The sequence below is a fragment of the Bombina bombina genome, chromosome 8, assembly GCF_027579735.1.
Source record: "Bombina bombina isolate aBomBom1 chromosome 8, aBomBom1.pri, whole genome shotgun sequence".
Lineage (NCBI taxonomy): Eukaryota > Metazoa > Chordata > Amphibia > Anura > Bombinatoridae > Bombina > Bombina bombina.
The window spans coordinates 268,241,394-268,259,028 of NC_069506.1; the positions used below are offsets into that span (position 1 = coordinate 268,241,394).

The window sequence follows — 17,635 nt, forward strand, 5'->3', positions numbered from 1 at the left end:
ATTTAATAACTACCTAGTTAAAATAAAGACTAAAGTACCTGTAAAATAAATCCTAACCTAAGTTACAATTAAACCTAACACTACACTATCATTAAATAAATTACCTAAATTAAAATAAATTAATTACAATTAAATAAAATTAACTAAAGTACAAAAAAACCAAACACTAAATTACAGAAAATAATAAAATTACAATTTTTTTAAACTAATTACACCTAATCTAATCCCCCAAAATAATAAAAATCCCTACCCTATACTAAATTACAAATAGCCCTTAAAAGGGCCTTTTGCGGGGCATTGCCCCAAAGTAATCAGCTCTTTTACCTGTAAAAAAAAAAGTACAATACAATCCCCCAACATTACAACCCACCACCCACACACCCAACCCTACTCTAAAACCCACCCAATCCCACTTAATAAAACCTAACACTACCCCCTTGAAGATCACCCTACCTTGAGACGTCTTCACCCAGCCGGGCACAAGTGGTCCTCCAGAGGGACAGAAGTCTTCATCCGATCCGGGCAGAAGAGGACCTCCAGACAGGCAGAAGTCTTCATCCAGGCGGCATCTTCTATCTTCATCCATCCGGTGAGGAGTGGCTCCATCTTGAAGACATCTGAAGCGGAGCATCCATCCAGACCGACGACTACCCGACGAATGAATATTCCTTTAAATGACGTCATCCAAGATGGTGTACCTTGAATTCTGATTGGCTGGTAGAATTCTATCAGCCAATCGGAATTAAGGTAGGAAAAATCCTATTGGCTGATCCAATCAGCCAATTGGATTGAGCTTGCATTCTTTTGGCTGACTGGAACAAGAAAGAAAGCTGCGAAGAAGCCGAAGAGCAGCGTGATCGATGACTGTTAGTTAACAACAGTCCGCTGCTCATCGCTCCGTACTTGGTGCAAGGCTTTTTGACAGCTTTCTTGATAATTTTGGCGAACGTATTCAGGTCCGCGGCAGTGATGTTAGGCGATCTTAGGCGAGCGTATTGGTGCCGTCGAATGCAAGAAAGTCGTCGGCTTGATAAGTAGGGGCCAAGGTCTGAAATATAGGGGGAGCAGTGAAGTTGAGGGCCTTGTAACTCAGAGTCAGAATTTTGTGTTTAATTCTGGAGGCAAGAGGAAGTCAGTGAAGGGATTGGCAGAGAGCTGCAGAAAATGAAAAGCGACGTTTAAGGAAGATGAGCCTGGCAGAGGCATTTATTATGGATTGTAAGGGAGCTAGATGGTAGTTAGGGAGACCAGAGAGAATGGAGTTGCAGTAGTCAAGGTGGCAAAGGATGAGAGAGTGGATTAAAATCTTAGTTGTCTTGTGTGGAAATGTCAAATTTTAGAGATGTTTTTCAGGTGGAAGCGGCAGGAATTGGACAAAGACTGAATGTGAGCAATGAAAGAAAAATCTGAATCAAGTGTGACACCAAGACATTGGGCATGTGGGGGTAGGGGTAAGGATGGAGTTGTCGACAGTTATAGAAAAATGGGTGTGGAGATTTTGGAAGAAGGGGGGTAGTGAGAGGACATCCAGGATGAGATATGAGACAGATTGTTAGTCACACACGTTTACAAGGAAGGCGATAGCTCTGGTGCAGAGAGGTATATTTGGGTGTCATCAGCATACAAATGATATTAGAAACCATGAGACTTTATTAAGGAACCTAATGATGGCGTGTAGATATAGAAGACAAGGGGACCAAGAACAGAGCCTTGTGGTACCCCAAAAGAAAGTGGTAAAGGGGAAGAGGATGCACCAGAGAAGGCTAAACTAATGGTATGGTTAGACAGGTAGGAAGGTAACCACGAAAGGGCTGTGTCTGAAATGCCGAAGGAGTGGAGGGTTTGGAGCAAAAGAGGGTGGTAAACAGTATCGAAGGCTGCAGACAGATCAAGGATGATTAGCAGAGAGAAGTGGCCTTTCGATTTAGCTGTAAGTAGGTTGTTGGTAACCTGAACGATTATTGTCTCAGTGGAGTATTTGGGGCGAACTCCAGATTGCAGTGGGTCAAGGAGGGAGTTTGATGTAAGGAAGTGGGATAGACATGCATATGCTAACAATTCAAGAAGCTTTGGGGAAGTAGGGAAAAAGGGTGGTAGTTGGATGAGGAGGTTGGATTGAGAGTTTTTTTAGGATAGATGTGACTAGTGCATGTTTTACAGATGAGGGAAATATACCGATGTTGAGGAAGAGGTTGAAAATGTGTGTGATTATAGGGGTAAGGGTAGAAGAGAGGGAAGGGAGTAGCTGTGAGCTGTAAATGAGAGGTAAACCCAACAAGCACAAACACCCTCAAAAAATACCCTTATCGCTCGCACGTAATGTGTTTTCTCTGGTATAAATCCTGCTTCCTCCTTCCAACTAGAAGTAACTTTAGAAAACTCTCAGGAAGTCATCATACGTGGACTATTCTATTATGCATTTTTATTGTGGTTTATTTATTCACTAACTTTATTTTCAGATGATTAGCAAATGCACAGTCAAATAGACAATTTATTTAAAAAATATTTTTGATGTTGTTTAATCCATTTGCAGACATTTGCCAGTCATTCCAGAATCATATTCTCCCACAGAAGAGCCAAATCCTCCAGAAGCAAAGCAAGAGGGTATGTAGTTCCTGTTTATATTAAACTGCAGCATAATGAACCAACATAATGAAAAGCCCCTGGTGCCTTTTTTCTCTGTTATACAACCTCAAATCGTGTTTAATAAACTCCAGAATGTATGCTTAAAAGTACATGAACCCTGTAAATAACATTTTTAACTATATGTAGCAAAATACTTTCCTGATTTTGCCACCTTTTCTGTAAACTAAGTTTGAAAATTGGGGGTTTTCTAAGGCTGAGAATTGGAAGTGCTTACTGCACACTTCAACTCTGCCTCTCATATCAGTCCGTAATCGGCCTCAAAAGCATTGATAATATAAGATAATGCAAGTTTTGCTATCAAAATGACAATGGCAAGACATGCCTACTACAGTAGCAAGTCTGAAATGGCTCAGTGTTCACACTTCACTGGTATGTTAATTTATTGCAAGACTAAAATAAAATCTTGTAATTACAATTCCATTTTGTTTGTCCCTTTTAAAGACTTTTATCTTTGAATGATGATCTTGAATCACAAATGAAGGTTACCCTTTAAGATAATACCGTACTGAAACCCAGCAGTGTGTGAGAGTGATGGTTTTTGTTGTTTTATTTTTTACTCACTATACAGACCCAAAGCAGGCAGGAGAGGAAGAGCCAGGCTTCAGTTCTCCATTAATGCGGTGGTTGCAGCAAGAGCAGAGCCGTCAGAATTCTCCGCTAGAGACTAAACCTAGGACAGGTCTTCTGTTTGAGATCTCCAGTGATGATGGTTTTCAGATTTCAGCTCACACCATAGAAGGTTAGTGTTTTAGGTGTGGGAATACTTAAGCAAGCAATCCTCCTGTATGATTTTATACTGGAAAAAAATGTACTTCTATTATCAAACTTGCTTTGTTTTCATGGTATTCTGTGTTGAATAAAGACCTAGGTAGGTGTCTGGAGCACTATATGGCAAGAAATAGTGCTGCCATCTAGTGCTCTTGCTAATGGATACCATTCTTGCAAAACTGCTTCCATATAGTGCTCTAGACACGTATAAGCTCCTGAGTTTACGTCCCTACTTTTCAACAAAAGATACCAAGGGAACAAAGAAAATGTGATATTAGAAGTAAATTAGAAAGGTGTTTAAAAATACATGTTCTCTCTGAATCGTGAAAGAACATTTTGGGTTTCATATCCCTTTAAATTCCCTATAAAATGTGTTTCTGAATATATTTACTCTATAAGGCCAATTTGTTAAAGTGCGGACGGACATGATACAATGTAACGTATCATGTCAGCCGCACATCGATAAATGCCAACAGCATACGCTGCCAGCATTTATCATTGCACCAGCAGTGGGTGTATTCGATCAGGTTGATTTCTGTCTGCTGCCTCAGAGCAGGTGGACAAGTTATGGAGCAGCGGTCTTTAGACCACTGCTTCATAACTGCTGTTTCCGGCAGGCTTAAAGGCTCGGAGCTTGATAATTCGACCCCATTATGTTATGCAGTTTGTCATGCTAAGTGTACACAGTAATTGCTTTGATCAGTGGAGGAGCTAATTTATCATTAGCCTCTACTACAGCAAATACTGAATAAACATACTTTCTTTCATGTAATTAGCAAGAGTCCATGAGCTAGTGACGTATGGGATATACATTCCTACCAGGAGGGGCAAAGTTTCCCAAACCTCAAAAATGCCTATAAATACACCCCTCACCACACCCACAAATCAGTTTTGCAAACTTTGCCTCCCATGGAGGTGGTGAAGTAAGTTTGTGCTAGATTCTTCGTTGATATGCGCTTCGCAGCAGGCTGGAGCCCGGTTTTCCTCTCAGTGTGCAGTGAATGTCAGAGGGATGTGAAGAGAGTATTGCCTATTTGAATTCAATGATCTCCTTCTACGGGGTCTATTTCATAGGTTTTCTGTTATCGGTCGTAGAGATTCATCTCTTACCTCCCTTTTCAGATCGACGATATACTCTTATATATACCATTACCTCTACTGATTCTCGTTTCAGTACTGGTTTGGCTTTCTACTACATGTAGATGAGTGTCCTGGGGTAAGTAAGTCTTATTTTTGTGACACTCTAAGCTATGGTTGGGCACTTTTATATAAGTTCTAAACATATGTGTTTAAACATTTATTTGCCTTGATTCAGGATGTTCAACATTCCTTATTTCATTATTTGGGATAATGCATATGAATAATCAATTTTTCTTACCTTAAAATTTGACTTTTTTCCTGTGGGCTGTTAGGCTCGCGGGGGCTGAAAATGCTTCTTTTTATTGCGTCATTTTTGGCGCTGACTTTTTTGGCGCAAAATTTTTTCTTTGTCATTTCCGGCGTCATACTTGTCGCCGGAAGTTGCGTCATTTTTTTGACGTTTTTGCGCCAAAAATGTCGGCGTCACCGGATGTGGCGTCATTTTTGGCGCTTAAAGCATTTAGGCGCCAAATAATGTGGGCGTCTTTTTTTGGCGCTAAAAAATTTGGGCGTCATTATTGTCTCCACATTATTTAAGTCTCATTGTTTATTTGCTTCTGGTTGCTAGAAGCTTGTTCATTGGCATTTTTTCCCATTCCTGAAACTGTCATTTAAGGAATTTGATCATTTTTGCTTTATATGTTGTTTTTTCTATTACATATTGCAAGATGTCTCAGATTGGCCCTGAATCAGAAGATACTTCTGGAAAATTGCTGCCTGATGCTGGATCTACCAAAGTTAAGTGTATTTGTTGTAAACTTGTGGTAACTGTTCCTCCGGCTGTTGTTTGTAATGAATGTCATGACAAACTTGTTAATGCAGATAATATTTCCTTTAGTAATGTTCCATTACCTGTTGCTGTTCCATCAACATCTAATATTCAGGGTGTTCCTGTTAACATAAGAGATTTTGTTTCTAAATCTATTAAGAAGGCTATGTCTGTTATTCCTCCTTCCAGTAAACTTAAAAGGTCTTTTAAAACTTCTCATTTTTCAGATGAATTTTTAAATGAACATCATCATTCTGATTCTGTTTCTGATAATGATTTTTCTGGTTCAGAGGATTCTGTTTCAGAGGTTGATACTGATAAATCTTCATATTTATTTAAAATGGAATTTATTCGTTCTTTACTCAAAGAAGTCTTAATTGCATTAGAAATAGAGGAATCTGGTCCTCTTGATACTAAATCTAAACGTTTGAATACGGTTTTTAAACCTCCTGTAGTTATTCCGGAGGTTTTTCCCGTCCCTGATGCTATTTCTGAAGTAATTTCCAGGGAATGGAATAATTTGGGTAATTCATTTACTCCTTCTAAACGGTTTAAGCAATTATATCCTGTGACATCTGACAGATTAGAGTTTTGGGACAAAATCCCTAAGGTTGATGGGGCTATCTCTACTCTTGCTAAACGTACTACTATTCCTACGGCAGATAGTAATTCCTTTAAGGATCCTTTAGATAGGAAAATTGAATCCTTTCTAAGAAAAGCTTACTTATGTTCAGGTAATCTTCTTAGACCTGCTATATCTTTGGCGGATGTTGCTGCAGCTTCAACTTTATGGTTGGAAGCTTTAGCACAACAAGTAACAGATCATAATACTCATAGCATTGTTAATCTTCTTCAACATGCTAATAACTTTATTTGTGATGCCATCTTTGATATCATTAGGGTTGATGTCAGGTATATGTCTTTAGCTATTTTAGCTAGAAGAGCTTTATGGCTTAAAACTTGGAATGCTGATATGTCTTCTAAGTCAACTTTGCTTTCCCTTTCTTTCCAGGGTAATAAATTGTTTGGTTCACAGTTGGATTCTATTATTTCAACTGTTACTGGGGGGAAAGGAACTTTTTTACCACAGGATAAAAAATCTAAAGGTAAATTTAGGTCTGCTAATCGTTTTCGTTCCTTTCGTCACAATAAGGAACAAAAACCTGATCCTTCCCCTACAGGAGCGGTATCAGTTTGGAAACCATCTCCAGTCTGGATTAAATCCAAGCCTTTTAGAAAGCCAAAGCCAGCTCCCAAGTCCACATGAAGGTGCGGCCCTCATTCCAGCCCAGCTGGTAGGGGGCAGATTACGATTTTTCAAAGAAATTTGGATCAATTCGATTCACAATCTTTGGATTCAGAATATTGTTTCACAAGGGTACAGAATAGGCTTCAAGATAAGGCCTCCTGCAAGAAGATTTTTTCTTTCCCGTGTCCCAATAAACCCAGTGAAGGCTCAAGCATTTCTGAAATGTGTTTCAGATCTAGAGTTGGCTGGAGTAATTGTGCCAGTTCCAGTTTTGGAACAGGGGCTGGGGTTTTACTCAAATCTCTTCATTGTACCAAAGAAGGAGAATTCCTTCAGACCAGTTCTGGATTTAAAAATATTGAATCGTTATGTAAGGATACCAACATTCAAAATGGTAACTATAAGGACTATTCTGCCTTTTGTTCAGCAAGGGCATTATATGTCCACAATAGATTTACAAGATGCATATCTGCATATTCCAATTCATCCAGATCACTATCAGTTTCTGAGATTCTCTTTTCTAGACAAGCATTACCAGTTTGTGGCTCTGCCGTTTGGCCTAGCAACAGCTCCAAGGATTTTTACAAAGGTTCTCGGTGCCCTTCTATCTGTAATCAGAGAACAGGGTATTGTGGTATTTCCTTATTTGGACGATATCTTGGTACTTGCTCAGTCTTCACATTTAGCAGAAACTCATACGAATCGACTTGTATCGTTTCTTCGAGAACATGGTTGGAGGATCAATTTACCAAAAAGTTTGTTGATTCCTCAGACAAGGGTAACCTTTTTAGGTTTCCAGATAGATTCAGTGTCCATGACTCTGTCGCTGATGGACAAGAGACGTCTGAAATTGGTTTCAGCTTGTCGAAACCTTCAGTCTCAATCATTCCCTTCGGTAGCCTTATGCATGGAAATTCTAGGTCTTATGACTGCTGCATCGGACGCGATCCCCTTTGCTCGTTTTCACATGACCTCTTCAGCTCTGTATGCTGAACCAGTGGTGCAGGGATTATACAAAGATATCACAATTAATATCTTTAAAACCGATTGTACGACACTCTCTGAGGTGGTGGACAGACCACCATCGTTTAGTTCAGGGGGCTTCTTTTGTTCTTCCGACCTGGACTGTGATCTCAACAGATGCAAGTCTGACAGGTTGGGGAGCTGTATGGGGGTCTCTGACAGCACAAGGGGTTTGGGAATCTCAGGAGGCGAGATTACCAATCAACATTTTGGAACTCCGTGCGATTTTCAGAGCTCTTCAGTCGTGGCCTCTTCTAAAGAAAGAGTCGTTCATTTGTTTTCAGACAGACAATGTCACAACCGTGGCATATGTCAATCATCAAGGAGGGACTCACAGTCCTCTGGCTATGAAAGAAGTATCTCGAATACTTGTATGGGCGGAATCCAGCTCCTGTCTAATTTCTGCGGTTCATATCCCAGGTATAGACAATTGGGAAGCGGATTATCTCAGTCGCCAAACATTACATCCGGGCGAATGGTCTCTTCACCCAGAGGTATTTCGTCAGATTGTTCAAATGTGGGGACTTCCAGAAATAGATCTGATGGCTTCTCATCTAAACAAGAAGCTTCCCAGGTATCTGTCCAGATCCAGGGATCCTCAGGCGGAAGCAGTGGATGCATTGTCACTTCATTGGAAGTATCATCCTGCCTATATCTTTCCACCTCTAGTTCTTCTTCCAAGAGTGATTTCCAAGATTCTAAAGGAGCGTTAGTTTGTTCTGCTGGTGGCTCCAGCATGGCCTCACAGGTTTTGGTATGCGAATCTTGTCTGGATGGCTACTTGCCAACCGTGGACTCTTCCGTTAAGACCAGACCTTCTATCGCAAGGTCCTTTTTTCCATCAGGATCTCACATCCTTAAATTTGAAGGTATGGAGATTGAACGCTTGATTCTCAGTCATAGAGGTTTCTCTGACTCCGTAATTAATACTATGTTACAGGCTCGTAAATCTGTATCTAGGAAGATATATTATCGAGTCTGGAAGGCTTACATTTCTTGGTGTTCTTCTCATCATTTTTCTTGGCATTCTTTTAGAATTCCTAGAATTTTTACAGTTTCTTCAGGATGGTTTGGATAAAGGTTTGTCTGCAAGTTCCTTGAAAGGACAAATCTCTGCTCTTTCTGTTCTTTTTCACAGAAAGATTGCTAATCTTCCTGATATTCATTGTTTTGTACAGGCTTTGGTTCGTATCAAGCCTGTCATTAAGTCAATCTCTCCTCCTTGGAGCTTGAATTTGGTTCTGGGGGCTCTTCAAGCTCCTCCGTTTGAACCTATGCATTTGCTGGATATTAAATTACTTTCTTGGAAAGTTTTGTTTCTTTTGGCCATCTCTTCTGCTAGAAGAGTTTCTGAATTATCTGCTCTTTCTTGTGAGTCTCCTTTTCTGATTTTTCATCAGGATAAGGCGGTGTTGCGAACTTCATTTAAATTTTTACCTAAGGTTGTGAATTCTAACAATATTAGTAGAGAAATTGTGGTTCCTTCATTGTGTCCTAATCCTAAGAACTCTAAGGAAAGATCGTTGCATTTTTTGGATGTAGTTAGAGCTTTGAAATATTATGTTGAAGCTACTAAAGATTTCCGAAAGACTTCTAGTCTATTTGTTATCTTTTCTGGTTCTAGGAAAGGTTAGAAGGCTTCTGCCATTTCTTTGGCATCTTGGTTAAAGTCTTTGATTCATCATGCTTATGTTGAGTCGGGTAGAAGTCCGCCTCAAAGGATTACAGCTCATTCGACTAGGTCAGTCTCTACTTCCTGGGCATTTAGGAATGAAGCTTCGGTTGATCAGATTTGCAAAGCAGCAACTTGGTCTTCTTTGCATACTTTTACTAAATTCTACCATTTTGATGTGTTTTCTTCTTCTGAAGCAGTCTTTGGTAGAAAAGTACTTCAGGCAGCTGTTTCAGTTTGATTCTTCTGCTTATAATTTCAGGGTTTTTTTTTTTTCATTTTAAGATTTAAACTTTGTTTTGGGGTGTGGATTATTTTTTCAGCGGAATTGGCTGTTTTTATTTTATTCCTCCCTCTCTAGTGACTCTTGCGTGGAAGATCCACATCTTGGGTATTCATTATCCCATACGTCACTAGCTCATGGACTCTTGCTAATTACATGAAAGAAAACATAATTTATGTAAGAACTTACCTGATAAATTCATTTCTTTCATATTAGCAAGAGTCCATGAGGCCCACCCTTTTTGAGGTGGTTATGATTTTTTTGTATAAAGCGCAATTATTCCAATTCCTTATTTTTTATGCTTTCGCACTTTTTTCTTATCACCCCACTTCTTGGCTATTCGTTAAACTGATTTGTGGGTGTGGTGAGGGTTGTATTTATAGGCATTTTTGAGGTTTGGGAAACTTTGCCCCTCCTGGTAGGAATGTATATCCCATACGTCACTAGCTCATGGACTCTTGCTAATATGAAAGAAATGAATTTATCAGGTAAGTTCTTACATAAATTATGTTTTATAAGTGCTGGATCTGAAGAACCGTTACTAATTTATTTTTCAAATTAAATTGCAGTTTTAAAAATGCGTTGATTTTTCGGTAAGCAGATCTTTTGTAGTGCAATGCTCAATTGTTTATATCTATCCTTTGCAAACATAAACAGATATGTCTCAGTGCATGTTTTTGTATTTCTAGTGGCAGCAAAACGTATATGATTGTCTTTTGTAAGGGACTTCCAACTAGATTAGCCTTTCAAATGTGGTTTCTTGTTTTTGTTTGTTGACATTTTCTAGCATACTACAGCAAATGGTATATCTACACACACAGATTTTTCACTGCACATAAGAAACATAGTATACACATTACCTCTTAGCCTTTATACACCAGGGTTTTTCAGTTCAGAACTAAGGACCAGGTCCTTACTTTAGGCAGGACAAGTGAAGCACTAGCCCCAGGTGCTGACCTTTGGTGGCTCTACATTGTCATCAGTGGGGGGGGGGGTGCATTGGGTCATATGCAGTTCTGCTTACACCAATGCTACATGCTGACCATTGAAGAGTGCTCTCGTTAGGACTGGAGTGACAGGCAGGCCCCACCCCCTTTGTCTTCTAGTGGCAGTTCTGAGATGAGCCATGTTGTCTTCTAGTGGCAGTTCGGAGATAAAACATGTGCGAGTGGTGTAGACTGTCCCTTAGGAAAGTGAGAATCACAGATCTATTTTGCTGCTTTCTCAGTGCTCCAGAAAGCCATACTGGAGGTGATGGATGCAAGGGAGGCTGTGGCTCTGCTGGGAGCCAAAGCACTGGAAGCTATGCATGAGGTGCATATAAAGGTGGAGGCCTGTGCTGTATGTATAGCGATATTCTTTATAAAGGACTCATTGAATATTGAGGCAGGGGCGGCCCATGCAGATGTTTGGAAATACAGGGGCTGAGCTGGGGGTAGTGGCGTCACCAGGGGGTGCGGGCCGCACCCGGGTGACACCACCAGAATTTTTTTTCTTTTTTTTTTTACATTTTATTGAAATTCAAAGAAATACAATGTAGAGATGCAAAGATTTTTTATTAGAGGAGCCAGCATTTGTGAACATTAATGGGACTGGGGAAGTTGTAGACACTTCATTTTTTTTGCCCCTTGAGCCAGCGCTGCAATTTCCACAAATAGTTTTCCTGGCTGCTTTTGCTTGTTTGTACTTTGCTCCTCCCCTGCCCAATTTCACTATGAATGTTGTAGGCGTGCCGTGGGACTTGCGAAAGTTGCGCTGCTAGCCTAAACCTGCCTGCCTTTCTGTGCTCACTGCTCAGTGACGTGTGGAGCAGTGGAGTCACTCACTGCTGTGCTGTCTCTCTAAATGGGAACCGGGAAATTGTGAATGGGATGCCTGGCACTGTCTCTAAAGTGAAGGAGCCACGTATGATACCCACCAGACTGGTACGGTTACGGTACACTAAGTGCACACTGAAGAAGTAGGAGGGGAGGGCGGGCAGGGGTCTGGGGGTGGGCAGAGTGCAGAGGTGATTGGCCATAAGAAGCTGTAGGCACGCGGCCCGGGGCTGTGCACTGACAGACTTGGAACAGAGTCAGAGATTAGAATTTTCATAGTTTGCGCACCTAAACCTTTTCTTTAGTCATTTATTTTTAGAGTGCTCTGTTTATCTTTCATTTGATGCTCTGCTGAGCCAGGGAGCAGCTCTATGCATGAGCTTTATAATTAATGCAGTGCAGTTTACATAATTTGTGTGTGTGTCTGAGTTTTTGTGTGTTTTATCACCTCCTAACTTCATACAAAATATTCCTTAAATCTGACCTGTGAGTACTGGAACTAAAGTCCAGTTGAAGCGTAATGAATCCATGTGATGCCTTTAAAGGACCAGCCAATGCAGTAGATTTGCATAATCAATAAATGCATGATAAGATGACAATGCAATAGCACTTAGTCTGAACTTCAAATGAGTTGTAGATTTTTGTTAAATAAATTGCAAAGTTATGTCTATTTCCACTACCCCTGTATCATGTGACAGCCATCAGCCAATCACAAATGCATATACGTATATGCAGTGAATTCTTGCACATGCTCAGTAGAAGTTTGTGACTCAAAAAGTGTAAATATAAAAATACTGTGCACATTTTGTTAATTGAAGTAAATTGGAAAGCTGTTTAAAATTACATGCTGTATCTGAATTTTGAAGTTTAATTTTGACTTGAGTGTCCCTTTAAGCTTATCCTGCTCTATCATGAGAATTTCTAATATCCACATCAGGGATGGACAACTAGCGGCCCATGGGTCACATGTGGCCCTTTGCATTAGTTTTTAGGCCCATGGGGAAACATGGAGCTAAAAAATGGGGATTTATGGAAAAGAGTCAAACAAGGCAATATCACTAAAATCTAAAATATACTTTCATGATTCAAATAGAGCATGTAGTTTTAAGAGATTTTACAATTTACTTCCATTATAGAATTGTACCCAGTCTTTTTGTATACACACTTTCCTAGGCACCAGCTACTACTGAACATATGCAAAATATATATATATACAGTCTTAAAGTTTAGGCACCCCTGATAATTTCCATTCATTTATAAATAATTGGGTGTTTGGATCAGCAATTTAATTTTGATATTTCAAATAACTGAAGTACACAGTAATATTTCAGTAGTGAAATGAGGTTTATTGGATAAACAGAAAATGTGTAATATCAAAATGAAATTAGACAGGTGCAAAAATTTGGGCACCCTTGTCATTTTGTTGATTTGAATACCTATAACTACATAGCACTGATTAATTGGAACACACAATTGGTTTGGTGAACCCATTAAGCCTTGAACTTGATAGACAGGTGCATCCAATCCTAAGAAAAGGTATTTAAGGTGGCCAATTGCAAGTTGTTCTCTTTGACTCTCCTCTGAAGAGTGGCAACATGGGGGCCTCAAAACAACTCTCAAATGACCTGAAAACAAAGATTGTTCAACATTATGGTTTTAGGGGTAGGCTACAAAAAGCTATCGCAGAGATTTAAGCTGTCAGTGTCCACTGTGAGGAACATAGTGAGGAAATGGAAGACCACAGGCACAGTTCTTGTTAAGGCCAGAAGTGGCAGACCAAGTAAAATATTGGAGATGCAAAGACAAAGGATGGTGAGAACGGTCAAAAACAGCCCACACACCACCTCCAAAGACCTACAACATCATCTTGCTGCAGATGGTGTCACTGTACATCGTTCAACAATTCAGCGCACTTTGCACAAAGAGAAACTGTATGGGAGAGTGATGCCATGCCACAAACAGAGTCGCTTGAGGTATGCAAACGCACATTTGGACAAGCCAGCTTCATTTTGAAAGAAGGTGCTGTGGACTGATGAAACAAAGATTGTTATTTGGTCATAACAAGGGGCGTTGTGCATGGCGGCAAAAGAACACAGCATTCCAAGACAAACACTTGCTATCCATAGTCAAATTTGGTGGATGTTCCATCATTTTGTGGGGCTCTGTGGCCAGTGCCGGTACTGGGAATCTTGTTAAAGTTGAGGGTCGCATGGATTCCTCTCAATATCAGCAGATACTTGAGAATAATGTTGAGGAATCGGTCACAAAGCTGAAGTTACGCCGGGGCTGGATATTTCAATAAGACAACGACCCAAAACACTGCTCAAAATCTACTCTGGCATTTATGCAGAGGAACAAGTACAATGTTCTGGATGGCCATCCCAGTCCCCAAACCTGAATATCATTGAAAATCTGTGGGGTGATTTGAAGCGGGCTGTCCATGCTCGGCAACCATCAAACCTATTTGAACTGGAGATGTTTTGCAAGGAGGAATGGTCCAAAATACCTTCATCCAGAATCCAGATACTCATAACAGGCTATAGGAAGCGTCTAGAGGCTGTTATTTCTGCTAAAGGAGGCTTTACTAAATATTGATGCAATATTTCTGTTGGGGTTTCCAAATATATGTATAATTTCGTTTTGATGCATATTGCACATTTTCTGTTAATCCAATAAACCTCATTTCACTACTGAAATATTACTGTGTCCTTCAGTTATTTGATATGCAACATGGGAATGTCCACAGCACAATTTGCTTAAAAAGTATCTTTATTGACAAAAGATAGCATGATTAAGTGACAGTAGTCACGAAACGTTGCTCTATCTTTTGTCAATAAAGATACTTTTTAAGCAAATTGTGCTGTGGACATTCCCATGTTGCATACTGTTATAGTGGAATTGGGCAGATTTCCACGGTCGACACGAGCACAGTATTTTGCCTGGCAGCTGTTCTACATATTGCTGAGGATCAGTTATTTGATAGATCAAAATTAAATTGTTGATCCAAACACCCAATTATTTATATATGAAAATCATGGAAATTGTCAGGGGTGTCTAAACTTTTGCATACGACTGTATATATATCAGTCTGTAATTAGCTGATGGTTGTCACATGATACAGGATGCCGGCAAATTCAATAAAATTTTGAAATGTCTCTGAGAAAAATGTTTAGCTTTAAACTCTAAATGGAAAGAGTCCACAGTTGCATTCATTACTTTTGGGAAATAAGAACCTTACCACCAGGAGGAGGCAAAGACACCCCAGCCAAAGGCTTAAATACTCCTCCCTCTTCCCTCATCCCCCAGTCATTCTTTGCCTTTCGTCCCAGGAGGTTGGCAGAGAAGTGTCAGAAGTTTTTTTATTATACTTTATTTAATTTTTTTCTATATTTTGTCTCTTATGGAGGGTGCTACCCTTCAACAAGAGATGGGATTGCCGAACTTCGCTTCGCTACCTGCTGTCCTCAATCCATGGCGGAGGTCGATGCTACTATTCGTCACACTTGAAGGGCCGTGTTCCTGTTCCACAGCGTGGATTCCAGTAAGATCGTTTCATTTACCTTTCTGATTGCACTGTAACGCATTTGCTAAGGTATAATTCAGGGTCTCAGTGGGACTCCTTTAGTATCTTGGGTTAATATCTCCTGAGGGGGATTATTGAACAGGGGGGGTTTAAATCATGTTTTTGTTATGTGATTCAACCTGCTTATGTGTAGTGTTTTTCTGGCTCTTGGCTTGGAACATATAGGCCTTTCAAAGTGATGCAACCTTACGGTTGGGGGCGCTTTTTTTGGACTGTACGTTTTACGTCTGGGTTTCCCATTTCCGCATTCCTGTCTGTGTGGCGTCTGAGTAATAGTCTGCTGCTGTCTGGTTCTCAGGAGGTGGTGAGTGCCCCAGCCATTGTGGGTGTCAGGTGCCGTTTTAATTTGTTTGTATAGTCGACTCTTGGGTATCCTGCTATGGAGGATACTGATGTTGAATCTGTTCAACTATTTGGTTCAGATTCCTTGTCCTGTGATGAGTGTGAATCGGACCCTTGGACCCAGGTCCATCAGTTATGTTCCTCAGGCCGTCCTAGAGCGCCTTGTTCCTCGGGCTCAGGGTTTCAAGGGACTGCTGAGCCTTCCGCCTCGGGGGCCCTGTCCTCCAGGAGGCGAGTTCCCTACCACTCCCTTCTACTACTACTACACATGCGGGTAACCCAGGTTATGTCTTCCCCTCCGGAGGTGGTGGCGCATTTTCACTTCTACATTCTTTTGGAGCTGGCTCGCCTACAAAGTACGGATGTTTGTTCACGATTGTGCTCGTGCCCATGTTTATCTGTTTAATTTCTTCCTCTCTCTGAGAGTAGAAATAGTCTGCTTGGCAGTTGTAACCCTGTTGTGGGCTGGCCCTGCTTGGATTCAGTTCTTCTGTCACGCGACTCTTTCAGACATGTGGCGTCTATCAGCCTAGCTGGTCTGGCGGGGGCGCCGATTTATCACAATCAATACTGCTTGTGTTATTTTGCTTTTAGTTAAGCATTTCCAAGGACTCTTGGGTCCGAATAGTTCTAGGGAGTGTTTTTTTTTTTTTTTTTGTAGGCGTCTCTTGGGTGATTGGGTCAGCAAAATTGCTGCGTCACTCTCCGTTGTTCCCGCATTTTTGGGGGAGCTGGAGTATTCCTTTCACGTTGTGCAAAGGATAGAGGCCCTAGCGCATTTTTGTCCGCCCGTCAGGGTGGTTTTTGCCTTTTGGAGGCTTGGGAATGTGTTCTTCTAGGACTTGTTCCAATGGGGGTCTCTTTTTTTGCAACCTTCTTTAGACTATATCTGTTTCTCCTTAGGGACGGGTCACCTTCGGGGATCTGGATTCCTTTTGGTGGTGTTTTGTTCCTCTGGCAGGAACATCTGGCAGTGTAGTCTTGCGACTCCGTTTCGGGGTACTTCCTGGTGTTGGAAAGGTTCTATTTTCTGTCTAGGTTCTAGAGGTCCTAATGACCTTCCTCATGTGGTTTACAGATTGCTACTCATGTGGTACCCACACCTATGTGTTTCTGCCCTCTGGTTCTTCCTGAGGAGTGTAGAGTCCTGCAGTCCTTCTGTGGGTAGCTTGCCCTCACTGTCCCCTTGTTTCTGGGGTTCGTGACTAGCTGGGTGGCTAGAACAGAATGCTATACTCTGAAGGTGCTCAGCATTGTGGTAAGCCGACGGGTTACAATTTCGATCCACTGTGAGGCGTGTTCAGCCTTCCTTCGGATAGTTTTACGAGGTGGCGCTTGATTCCCTGGAAGGGGATTAGCCTCGCTGTTCAAGCACGTTCATGTCGCTTGGTTGCCTGTTTGGCCTCTGGCGTCTTTATACGTCCTTTGCTACTTTTAGAGCATTGGTCCTCTGTGAGGGGGGACCTCTTCCCTTTGGATTGGGACTTCTAGAGCTCTTGTTTTTGTTATCCGGATGTTTCCTGGGGGGTCTGTCTGATTTCACAGACAAGGGATTCCTGTTCCTGCATGATTGTTTAGTTTAAACTTTTCTGGGACCCAGGTGGCTTATCCTGAATCTTCTGGTTGTCGAGGAGTTGCTCTCGGTTTCTTCCTTCGGATCCTGACATGGGACCTTACCGGATACAAGATCCTAGGTCTGGCCTGGGAGTTCCACTGTTATGGTTTCGTTCTTGTTCTGGCTGTATCTTTTGCCCAGCTTTTTGAAGAGCCGGGGTTCTTGGGGCTTATCTGGTGTGGTAGATGCAGTTCCCTGGGGTCAGCCGCTTTCTGTCCATTGTCGGTGGTAGTTCCTGCCTAACAAGGGGACGGTTGCAGTTGCAAGGTTTTCTCTCTGGCGCTTGTTAGGCGCACTGACTCGATGGTGTTTTTCACTGAGGGACTCTTCCGTGATCACCAGTGGAGCGACCTTGTTTTCTCACGGTTTCTTCCTTGAAATTCCTGTTATTTGGACAGGTGTCTCTCGATGCTCTAATTCTGGGGGCTCTCTATCTCTTTCTCTCCTCTCTTCTGATGTGTAGTTCCTTTGTGGGAGCTCTCTGGTTTGTGGGAGGTGGAACCGGATGTTTTTTCTTCGGTTCGGACATTGGTCGACTTCTTCAGTTGTTCTTTCCTAAGGGCTATTGGCCCTACATTGAGACTTTGTGGGTTGACTCACGAGTTTTCCTTGGATCTTGTGCCTTCTCGAGTGCCTCTAGATGTGTCTACTCTTCTGCCTTTTGAGGGTCGGTCTTGGGTTACCTTGTTCCCCTGCTTCAGATCGGCCGTTGTTTGGGCTGGTCTGGC

The 17,635-nt window shown here is 41.4% G+C and overlaps 1 protein-coding gene across 2 annotated transcripts in view; it reads left to right on the plus strand.

The window, feature by feature from the left end:
* LOC128639127 (histone-lysine N-methyltransferase 2A) overlaps positions 1-17,635 on the plus strand; it is a 173,706-nt gene that overhangs the window by 49,920 nt on the left and 106,151 nt on the right. For both annotated transcript variants that reach the window (XM_053691296.1, XM_053691295.1), the window contains 2 exons: positions 2,534-2,604; positions 3,215-3,385. In XM_053691296.1, the coding sequence (XP_053547271.1) occupies positions 2,534-2,604; positions 3,215-3,385 (242 nt within the window). The remainder of the gene's footprint in view (positions 1-2,533; positions 2,605-3,214; positions 3,386-17,635) is intronic.